The 12,137-nt window shown below is 36.5% G+C and overlaps 1 protein-coding gene across 1 annotated transcript; it reads right to left on the bottom strand.

Moving 5' to 3' along the window:
• Positions 1 to 1,274: 1,274 nt before the first annotated feature.
• On the bottom strand, positions 1,275 to 2,213 carry LOC144255130 (olfactory receptor 6C3-like). Its single transcript, XM_077799198.1, has one exon. It carries the CDS (start codon positions 2,211 to 2,213, stop codon positions 1,275 to 1,277), a length of 939 nt encoding a protein of 312 aa, XP_077655324.1.
• Positions 2,214 to 12,137: the final 9,924 nt, after the last annotated feature.

The raw sequence follows: 12,137 nt of genomic DNA on the forward strand, positions 1-12,137 counted from the left end.
ATCTACTGCATTATACTGAAGGCCTTCATTATTTCCATTATTAGTCTGCCTTCCTTTAATAATTTTACTACCATAATAATGCTCACACTGTGAAGCTTTTTTCATGCTCATTCTTTTGCTCAACAGAACTGCAGTTGAAGACGTTTGTTGTTGTTGTTTTGATTGATTAGTGTTTAATTTAAATATTAAGTAAAATATTTGGAGTTAGTGTCTTCCTTGATCAAACTCTAATTATGTAACCATGCCCAAATGAGGTGATCAAAAAATGTATTAAGGATTATTAAATTTACTAAGGATTTATTCAGATCCTTAGTAAAAACCAAATGTGTGTATATATATATATATATATATATATATATATATTACATATATATATATTACATATATATATATATTACATATATATATATATATATACTTATATATATGTAAATGGAGCAAAGATTAGTGTTTTTGTTTGTTTGCATTTTGAGATTCTTATATTGGCTATTTTTGCAAAATGAACTTATGCAACTTAAGCATCAATTTACCCATTTATAAAACAGAATACATAACCATGTCTATTTTGCCATATAGCTGTGATGAATAAATAAGACATGGTACAGGATATACCTAGTCCAAAAGAAGGCTTTAAATAGTGCTGTCAGTATAAATGCAATTTTTTAAAGAAATTTTTAACAGATTTTCAGGTTGCAAAAAAGCAATGGCAGTTACCTAAAAATGCATCTTTATATATAATTTCAAAGAACAAATATATAGATAAACAAGGAGAACATATAAAGCCACATAGAATACATACTCTAACCAAAACAAGAAAATAGAGAGTTTTCCATTACTTCTAAATAGAAAAAAAAATATACGAGTCCATTGGAGACTAGGAAGAATTGGTCAGATACCACAAACACCATGCAGAATAGTTTGCAGTAGACGTTATTTTATTTCAAAGTGCATGTAATTTTAAAAAGGAAATTGTATGGTAGTGACAAAGTAAAGAAACTTTATATTTTCCTTATTAAGAATAACTAGCAAAATGATTTCAGTTCTATAAACACTGGTTTTCCAGTCAGGATTGTAAATCAGTGATTACATGGAATGTACAGATACCTTTAAAGGGCAACACAACATGGTCACTTTCAGGTTAAAAAGAAAGCTGAAGCCAAGGAGTTCAGCAGTGCAGGTAGCTGGGCTTTGGATACAGAAAGATAAGGGAGAGTAAAGTTTCATTTCCCTGGTTGAATCTTCACCGTGGCACTCATTCAGCTGAATACATACTTTCATTTGCTTCTATGAAATACTACCTTATAAACCAAGTGTTTGAAGCTTTGTTTTACTTGCTTGTTCCTCAAAGTGTAAATAAAAGGGTTCAACATGGGAGCAATAGTAGTGTTGAGGAGAGCTACTCCTTTGGTCAGTGATGCTCTTTCTTTTGCTGAAGGCTTGACATACATGAATATGCAGCTTCCATAAGAGATGGAGATGACAATCATGTGAGAGGAACAAGTGGAGAAAGCCTTTTTCCTCTGACTGGCAGATGGGATTCTCAGAATGGTGCTAATGATGCATATGTAGGACAGAATCACCAACGCCAAAGTGAAGAGAAGAGTAACAAAGGCAAAGTAAAAGCCAATTTTCTCTAAAAGCCATGTATCTGAGCACGAGAGTTGCAAGATGGGGAAGTAGTCACAAGAGAAGTGATTGATGACATTGGAAGCACAGAAATCTAACCTGAGAAAGAGCATAAGTAGTGGGAAAATGGTCAGAAATCCTGCCAGCCATGAACCAAAGACAAGAAGGGAGCAGACTTTCTTATTCATGATGGTGTTGTAATGCAGTGGCTTGCAGATGGCGACATAGCGATCATAGGACATAGCAGTTAGAAGGAAAAATTCAGACACACCCATGGAGATGAAGAAATATAATTGAGCTAAACAGTTGTTATAGGAAATGGTCTTGACTTTAGTAATTATTGACCCCAAAAATCTTGGGATGGAAACACTGGTGAATGCAATTTCCAAGAAGGAGAAATTCCGGAGGAAGAAATACATAGGGGTCTTTAGATGTGAGTCCAGCAAGGTGAGAAAGATGATGGTTAGGTTTCCAGTGATGCTTAATAAATAAGTTATGAATAAAAAGATAAAAATTACAACCTGAAGATCTGGGTTGTCTGATATGCCCAAGAGTACAAACTCTTTAATCATTGTGTGGTTTCTCATTCTGATTGTTTTTTCTTCCAACAAAGTCTATTGGTGAAAAACAAAGAAAATATATAGCAAAGTTTGGCATTAGAGTATTGAAAATTTAAATGGGATATTAATATCTCCATTGACATTTTTCTTATAAGAATTTTGTGATATTCACTCATTCCTATTAATACAGAAAATATACACATATCTTCAGTTGAAATCAAATGTGGATCACATATTTTAAGTCCCTTCCTCACTAAATTTACATCAAACCTCAAAGTATTTTCAAATTTTCTGTATGTGCAGTATGTCTTGGAATTACTGATTTCTACAATAACATTTATCAAATACATTTGTAGTTTGACAATTGAGGCACTGTCTTCCAGTTTCCAAGATTATGTACTTTTAGGCCTGAATTATTTAATTTTGGGGTTGATTCTGATGACTTTTATAAACTTAGAAAATTGGTGGTGGGAATTGGTGACATAATCACAGTCACTAAACTTAAATAGCTTTTATAATTATTTTTATTCTCTCTCTCTCTCTCTCTCTCTCTCTCTCTCTCTCTATATATATATATATATATATATATATATATATATTTACTTTTAAACATTTATTCCCATAACCATGGAAATAAATGAGTTTCAATCAAAGAAATATAGAACAAGAGTTACCTTGGTTGTAAACCAAAGTTTTAAATTTATGGGAAGAAAAACAGAGGCCAGAGAAATTGGTGAACATAGAAGTAGAGCTCAATAATATGCATAGATTTACAATCTACTAATGCTTTATATCATTTTATACCCTTTATTTAAATTAGCAACTGAGTTTTAAATTTTTATTATATTAACTTTGTCCTTTTACTCTTCAACTTTCCTGAGGAGACAACAGAAATATTAAGGAGTTTTCTGATTCCAAAATATGGCATTGCCTCCTCTCCGCAGGCTAAACAATCAGAATAAATATAATTTTCTCTAGGATTTACTTTATAGAAATCACACTCTCTACAATATAACCTATAGGACTTCTATCTGTCCTGTTCTCTGTCTCCGTTGCAGTCAGCATCATGTCTGTGATGAAAGTTCTCATATATTTGTTGTAATTCTTTCTCTCTGTAGCATACATATGACAAATGAGCAGGTGATAAGTATTAATGCTGATATTGTGCATTTTTTTCTTCTTTCGATTTTATTTTTCTGACAATCAGTATTCTTTTCCCTTGGGAATTTGCATATACTTGTCATGAATATATATCAAAACTAGCAAATTAAACATAGAAATTATTATTGTGGTGAACAAAGGTTGAAACATATTAAAATGTAAAATTAATAATAACATTTACGTTAAAGTGGTAATTTCAGCATCCTTGTTACTTAATTCAATAAAATAAGCTTTCATACAAGAGAAAAAATAAATTTATTAAAAAATATGGAACATACTTTCTGATGTGTCTGATGATACTATTCAGAAACAAAATCCAAATTTGTCTTGATTTTATTAAAATGCAAAATTTAATGCATTTATAACACACTTCAGTTTTGTTTTTATTTTTGTTTTGTTTTTGTTTGTTTTGTTTTTTGCTCACCCTTTCCTCTTTTACCCAAAAGCCTCTCACACAGAGAAAGTTTAGGCTGAATATCATGTAAGTTTTCTGTCAGCCTCAAGTATAAGTTAAAAAATAAATGGAAAGGGAAGGTGATCCTCAGGGTTATACAAAATTACATACAAGAGGAAGTGAGGGGTAAGGGAAGAATAATACAAGTGGAAGAAATGTTTTACAGTAGAGGGGGTTGAGAGAGAAGAGGGGAGGGGTGGGGAGGGGAGGGGGGATAGTAGAGGTTAGGATAGAGAGCAGAATTCATCAGACACTAGAATGGCAATATGTAAATCAATGGAAATGTAATTGATATAACTGATGTGATTCAGCAATCTGTATACAGGGTAAAAATGGGAGTTCATAACCCTTTTTAATCAAACTGTGAAATATGATATATCAAGTTAGATGTAATGTTTCGAACGACCAACAATAAAGAAATAAATAAATAAATAAATAATTAAATAAATAAATTTCTCTTTTATATCCTCTGTTTCCACATAAATTGAAACATTTCTCTGACTTGAACTCCAAAACCTACTCCTGCAAACCTGAATGTTCTCTATGTAAATTTTCACGGATTACTGCTTCAACATACTATAAAGATAAAACATTTCAAAGCTCTCTGCATAAGATAAAGATTGAGTATCACATAAAATAACTCCACTTTACCTTCTCTGTAAACTGTATGACCCCTTGAGAGGCTAGATTGAAGAACAGAAGCATTCAACTGGAGATAAAGTGGTGTCATTGTGTACCTTTCTGGAGAGTCAAGCCATAGAGCAAAAGAGTTCTAGTCAGCTGGTACAACCAGCCTGGTTTCCCTTTGGCTGTACCTACTTTTCTTAATATGCACATGGACTTAGGCTAAACTCAGGAGATAATGTATTCTCAATTCCTTGGGGATTGGCTAAATCCAGGACTAAGGAACTCCACAGTGGATGGTACCCCTGTTGTATTCATTTATATATCTGTGCCAGCATAGAGCAGAATGAATGACTAAAGAAAGAATTTTAAATTCTTTAAAAATCAGAAGAGTGTGGCTGGGGTTGGGGCTCAGTGGTACAATGCTTGCCTAGCATGTGTGAGGCCCTGGATTCCATACTCAGAGCCACACACAGAAATAAATACATAAATAAAGTTATGATGTCCTTCTACAACAGAAGAGTACTTCAAGATTTAGCTTTTAATTTTTAATGTTAAAGCTAATACATGATTAATTATGACAATCAAGTGTCACCATACTATAAAGTAACCTATAGAATGGTCAGTACATTTCCAAAAAAGCTTCCATTTCTTTCAAATCTATGAATTAACCAACATAAAACATATTTTATCCATTTTGGTTTTGTATCCTCTTAAAAATACAGCCACATTTACACTCATAAATTTTTTTCTTCGTACAACTGATGCAATTTTACTACACAGTATATTCTGCAACTTTCTTGTTTTTTTTTTTTTTTTTAGTTTATAATGTTTACTGGATATTATTCCTTATCAAGTTATCTAGAGAGAACTCATCCTCACTTCTTAGCAAACTTCCAAAATTTATTTGACCTGTTTTCTTTTGTTGTTGTTTTTATTTTTGTTTTTGTTTTTTAATAGGAGAGTGGGTAGGTATACCCAGGATTGAACTCAGGGGCATTCAACCAGTGAGCCACATCCCCAGCACTTTTTTGTACTTTATTTTGACACAAGGTCTCACTGAGTTGCCTAGAGCCTCACTTTTGCTGAGGCTGGCTGGCTTTGAAGTCACAATCCTCCTGCTTCAGCCTCCTAAGCTTGCGCCACCAAACCCCACTATTTGACCTTTCTTACTATCAGTTTTCCTATGCATAAAATGAAAAGATTGGTAGCTTTAACTCATAGGATATTGTAATAATTAAATGAGAGATGCATGAAAGTGTTTAGCAGAGTAGAAAAGGTAAATAAATGTTTAGTATAGGAGTATTATATATTTAAAAAACTGTACATTTTCCAAATAATAGAGACTGAATATTTTTAAATATTTGTTTTCCTTGTCCATGAATTGGCCATTTGTATTCATTTCTATTGAGCTTACTGTCTTATTAGTAGAAGATATAAATGTATAATGTTGCATCTCATCTGTTGCAACATGTTTTCAGAGCCCATCTTGTGTTTTGACTTTTTTATAGTGTAGTTTAACTAAAAAAAGATTGGGCAGTCAACCACAGATTTTTCTAATGACAGCCTTTTATATATACTTCAAATTTATATAAAAATTTATATTCATATAAATTTAAAACTCCTGTGCAAAAGGTTTTGACATCCATACCTTTAATCCAACCAAGACCTTTTCTTTTTCTTTTTCTTTTGCAGTGCTGGAGATAGACCCTAGGATCTTACACATGCTAGGAAAGTGCTCTATAAGTGATCATCACCCTCAGCCCCAGAACTTATTCCTCTGTGATATATGGATCTATTTTTGTTTTCTTTTCAATGGACAGCCCACTTCTCTAACAACTTCAAGGTCTATATAAACAATATGAGAGTCTGGACAGTGAGTTATCAAGAGCACCAAAGTCACTTGTATCTTCTGTTAGCAACACTTTTATCCCAAAATTTTCACTAATAAGATCCACATGAAATCTTACAGGTGAGGATGGAACTGGATAAGTTGAAATATAAAATGGATCTGAGATACTTAAATTTCTTACTTTTCTGGGAGAAATTTTTTTTTTTTTTTTGCAAGGGCCTTGTTGTCCTCCTACCATTTCAGACTCACTTCATACCATCTACCCTCTCTCCACACTTTTTACATTCCAGGATATCTGTTTTTGTTAATTTTTTTTTTATTATTAAGAATCAGAGGGCTGGGGGTGCAGCTCAAGCATACACATGGCATAAGCGGGGCACTGGGTTCAATTCCCAACACCACATGAAAATTTTAAAAAAAATAAAGATATTGTATCCACCTAAAAACTAAAACAAATAAATATTTTTAAAAAAGAATCGGATACCTTCTCTTTTCCCTCTGAATCTTCACGCATTTGAATAATTTGTAGTCCTTAAATTTGTTCATTTTCAAACTGGTATGGTGGCACATACCTGTAATCCCAGCAATTTAGAAGGCTGAGGAAGGAGGATCCCAAGTTTAACCTCAGACCTAGCAGCTTAGTGAATCTCTGTTTCAAAACTCTTGTAAAGAAAAACTTAAAAAGGGCTGGGGATGGGGATATAACTCAGTGATAAACTGCCCCTGGTTTCAATTTCCAGCAGTACTGCACACACACACACACACACACACACACACACACAGAGTTCATTTTCTGGTTTGAAGTTGGGTCTATTTTGTTAAATATTTCATGTTGCCTTGAGAAGTATTAGGTCAAAGACTTGAGGCATGCAGATATAGAGTGTTTAGTATCAAAATCAGAGCCCAGGGCAGGTAATTCTGCTTCCTTTACATATGGAAATTAAAGAGTACTCTTTAAGTGATATGCCATCATCCCTAACACCGGGCAGAGTTGTACCTAAACCAGTTTATTGACTGAAAGTTCATGAATTTTCCATTCACTCTTTAAATGCAATTGAATGTGGGTAACTGAGATGGTGGAAAGTGAAATCGCATACCATGGAGGGATTACTGCGAAAGGAAGAAGGAAAAAAGAGAGGAGAAAAGGATGGAGGAAGAAGGGAGATAAGTAGAGAGGGGGCATAAAAAAAGGAGGAAGAAGGGAGGAGAGAGGAAGAAAGGGAGAAAAAGAAGGAAAGGAAGGAAGAAAAAAGAAAGGAAGGGAAGGAGGAAGAGGAGGAGAGAGAAGAAGTAAGGAGAAGATAAGGAGAAGGAAGGGGATGAGAGGGGGAGAGGGGAAGAAGGAAATAAAATCATTGTGAACTTACTGTAACTGTAAAAGCTGAAGGGGCATTCTCCAAGAAGATAACTTTATTTAAACTTTATACTGATTGTCAACAAGAATATCAGATTATTTGACCACATTAGAACAATTCTACTAATAATAGAGTTTATCCAAAACAGGAAACTCTCTCTTGCTTCCGTGCAAAATATACCAGGATTGAAATAAGTTGGTTGTTGCTCACCCAGAATTGGAAGGGATCAGTAGTTAAATGGTCCCTATTTACTTTTACTTTGAAACAATCTAAAACTTAAATTTTAACAACAACAGAAGCTTTTATTCTTGAACAACTTGATTCCTCATCTCCAGCCCAATACAGCAGTGTATATTTACTTCAAAAAGAATATTCTACATCATTACAATGTGATGATCAGTATCAAGTCATTAAGATATCTGTCAATAATCAAGTCATTATTAATATCTGAACCTTCCATTTCATGTTTTATCAGTAGAATAGTTCATCACATATTATTCTCTAATTTTCTTTTCATGTGGTGTCCGTATCTAACTGGGCTAGGAAGATAATACCAGCTTCATAAAATTGGTTTGTAAGTGCTCTCTTCTCTCCAATGTTTTTGAAAAATTTGAGGAGGAATGACACTTATTCTCTTTAAATATACGATAGAATTTTTTGATGAAGCTATTTTGTCCTTAGTTTTCTTTTTCGAGAAGTTTTTAATTTTTTGCCTTCATCTCTATGACTTGTAATTTGTAATTTTGTTTCTTCATGATTCATCTTATTAAGTCATATGCATCTAAAAAATTATTCATTTGTTCTAGGTTGCCCAATCTGTTGGTAAATAATTGTTCACAGTAGTTTTTTTATGATCCTTTATATTTCTGTCATAACCTTTCCTCTTTAATTTATAATTTTATTTATTTGAGTTTGTTCTCTTGCATCTTCATGTGCTCTTTCTCTCTCTCAACATCTCTCTTCCTTATTGTGTCCAGAGGTAGGAGTGTAAGTCCAGCAGGGCTGCTGCCCAGTCCTCTCATCTGTAGACCAATTTAGGATGTGTTGCACCCTTCATTGCAAGAGCCTTTGTCCATTTATGACACAGAGAGATTTGAGGAAGGAAACACAGAGCATCACTGTTTTCTGGCTGACCTTGATAAGACTCAGATCCCAGTCATGCTCCTTATCCCAGGGACCAGAGAACAAGTTTCAAACAAAAATGTCCTCATTCTTCTCCACTGTGCAGACTGGTCAACCAGATCTGGAGGATGCTATGGCCATTGTGAGTTTCTACTTAGTCACCTGTTACACCTGTTCTACCTGTTACACTCCCACTCCTATGTCCACACAGATTAATGGCACAGGCAGCCACCAATCCAGTGCAATGGCAAAGAAATTAGCTGTCTGTTCTTGGGAATGCAAAGAACAAGTAGGTCAATGAAATGATAATAAAGGGAAATAGAGAGCAAAAAATGAAAAACAAAGGTCAATGACAATGATTCCTAGTCTGCTGCTCAGGAAATCCCAACAAAAAAGTCTTGTTAAGCTGTGACTATTTCCCTACTTTAACTCCTTCTGTTGGGGAATGCCAGGACTTTGTACTGCAGTGCATGGGCTCTCTCTCATCCAGCGAGGAGGTCCACAGAACAGGGTAGAGGAGAGTCTGGCTGCGAAATTGCTAATAACGACTTCCAGAGACCAAGCAGGATGCAGGTCTTTAAATCCTTGTGTGTTCTTTCTATGATGCCTTGAGTCTAAAGGTTGTAAGGGATCCCAGTTAAGTGCTGTATATGCCAATCATTGCAAACTGCTTGAAATGTCTTGCTAGTATAGGCTGCCCCATTGTCAGTTTTAGTTAGACATGGGAACATCCATAATTCCAAAACATTTAAGTAGATTGGAGATGACCTTTTTTTGTGGCTTCTCCTGTAGAGACTGTGGCCATTCCACAGCCTGAATAGGTATCAATAATTACATGAATATATAAATTTCCAAAAGAAGCATAATGAATGTCATCCATTTGCCATAAAGCATTAGATTTTAACTCTCAGGGATGCACTCCAGCAGGTTGTAAATGGCCAATGGGGAAAAAAGGTGTACACTTTTTGCTGTCTCTGACAAGCTGGTTGCAAGCCTCTTTAGTCCTGCTTTTATTCAACTGCCATGGCTGAGGCCAGCAGAGAGCCTTGAGCTGCTTGTGTCCCTATATCCTGGGTGGCCAAAATCCAGTCACCCAGTGTGCCATTGCATACTGCTTCTCTATGTTCCTTATTTAGTCCTTCCCATATCAGTCCCTGAACTAAGGCTTCCCTAGATCCTTCATGATACACCCTCCCTCCCACTGCCTTGTTTATTCTGTCAATAAACTGTGGCAAGTCCTCAGTGGCTTTCTGCCTTAAACCATACATAGAAACTGTCCCTCCCCTAGCTGGTTACTTCCTCCAGGCTCTTAGAGCACAGAGCTGCACCTGATCAAAATAATTTGGTGGGGCTGTACCACAGGGAGAGGTAGATTCCCTCTCCCTGCAAGCATTCTGCTGGGAGGTTAACATTTGTGATGTGGTTAGGATCTCCCCTGAGCATTTGTCCCCAGGACCCATCCTCTTTTACTGCCTCTTCACCTCCTTCAGGGTACCCAATGCATGTGGAGACCAAGTGGCAGGGCGCTGTGGTGTGGGGGCCGTGTTGACTGGGAAGGTTTGTACTCCTACCCAACTTTTCATCTCTAATCCTACATAGATCTTCAAAAGGGTCCCTGGCCTCCTGGAATGGGTTTCTGGGAGACCATGTCTTGGGCCTTCCCAGTGGCCTGGTCATTTCTAAGCTATCATAGTCCCTTGCTGGCTTTGACATCACCTCATAAGGAGGCAATTGCCATTGAGTTAGGGAAGGACATAATCTCTGTCAGTAGAAGGCATACCTGCACCATTTGTGGTCACCTCTTCCTGCACCATGAAGGCTAGAGGTATTGTTTTCTGCCTCTCTCCCTCCTGCACCTGTTGTGGTTGCTTGCTTTGAGGTAGATTGTTGCCCCTGTATTTTTTTTCCCCTTCCCAGTCTTTCACAGCCTCATCTTCCCTCAGGATCAACATTATATGGCAAGGATCTATTGTAGGGCCCCCTAAACTTTGCTGAATGGCTGTCACAATAGGAAAAAAATGTAGTGGTAAAGTATACCCCTGTCTCACTTCAGCTTGCCATGCATTTGCCAGTATCTTGTCCCATATCCTAGGATCAAAAACATCAGCAGTATTGATCCATGGATTAGTGTTTATATCCCAGAACTTCTTGGCTTCTCTATCATTCAGTGTTAAATATCTAGTAGCTAAAAGAATGTGCAGCAATTGCAGCTACAAGTCTTTGGTGGGACTTGGTAAGTTCCTCACGGCTCTGTGAGGGGCCATACCCTTTCTTATAGGCTTACCTCTGGTCCCTGTTTGGGCACCAGCTGCATGGGCTCTCTCTATCTCTCTTATCCAGGAAGGAGGTCCACAGAACAGAGTAGAGGAGCAAGCAGGAAGCAAGTTTGATTTTATTGCACAGTTACCATGTATATATACTCAGACAGTAGCTAGGCAGATTACAGGCAGCCACCAATGCAATGTCTGCTAACTGTCCTTGAAGCAACCAGTGGAGGAGTGGGCTGTGGAGCAAATGCTGGGACTGCAACACATGGCCTCACACCCAAGGCTGTGCCTTTGGGGTAAGCCACCTGCTGCTCACACGCGTAGCACAAGGGGAGTGGCCTGCCACTTAGATGTCCTTAATGTATGCCATGTGTGCAGTACTTCATGTACTTGTCCTAACACTGCAGAGTTCCATGGACTTTTTTCTCTATCTTCTGTTAAACCATGATGCAAAGAAAAGACCACTGACTCCAATTTTAATCAAATTAAAGCAAGCTTATAATTCCTACCAGTGGGGACTGTCCTCTCCTGAAATTCATGGGAATAGAAGACAGTACTCCAGCTATCTAGGCGTTCAGATTTATAGCACAAAATGTTATAAAAGGGGGGAGGGGTGTCTTGAGAACTTACAGATAACAGGATTTTGACATGCATAATACAAAGGTAGGTAGTAGGTTAATGGTCTAAATGGTTCAGCACTTAGGGAGTAAATTTAGATCCCAACATCAGAATTTATGAGGCACCATTAAGGTTTCAGAGAAGGTTGTTATCTGGTCAGAGAAAGCCAGAATTTATGAGGTGCCACTCATGTTTCAGATGGAGTTGTTGTCTGGTCAGGGAAAGCTAGGCATGGGCAGGCATTCCAAGCAAGTTTAGAAATCGCAGTGATTTATAGTAAAACAGAAATTACCTTTATATGACTTTGTGAGGAGATGGCTCTCAATCTTCAGATGGAATTAAGCTAGATTCATCACTTCTCAGTCTGCTATTTGTAAACTTATTTACTGCTCAGATTACAAATTTGTTAGATAGTGAAATCTTCTTTTCTTCAACTCAGGAGAATATCCTTCAGTTTGTGGGAGGATAGCTTCTCCTCCCTCCCCCATGAACCAGGGC

This window comes from Urocitellus parryii, chromosome 5 (genome assembly GCF_045843805.1).
Source record: "Urocitellus parryii isolate mUroPar1 chromosome 5, mUroPar1.hap1, whole genome shotgun sequence".
Taxonomy (NCBI): domain Eukaryota; kingdom Metazoa; phylum Chordata; class Mammalia; order Rodentia; family Sciuridae; genus Urocitellus; species Urocitellus parryii.

Bases quoted from the DNA above. Each gene is read 5' to 3' on its own strand.
- LOC144255130 (XM_077799198.1), bottom strand. From the start codon at position 2,213: ATGAGAAACCACACAATGATTAAAGAGTTTGTACTCTTGGGCATATCA.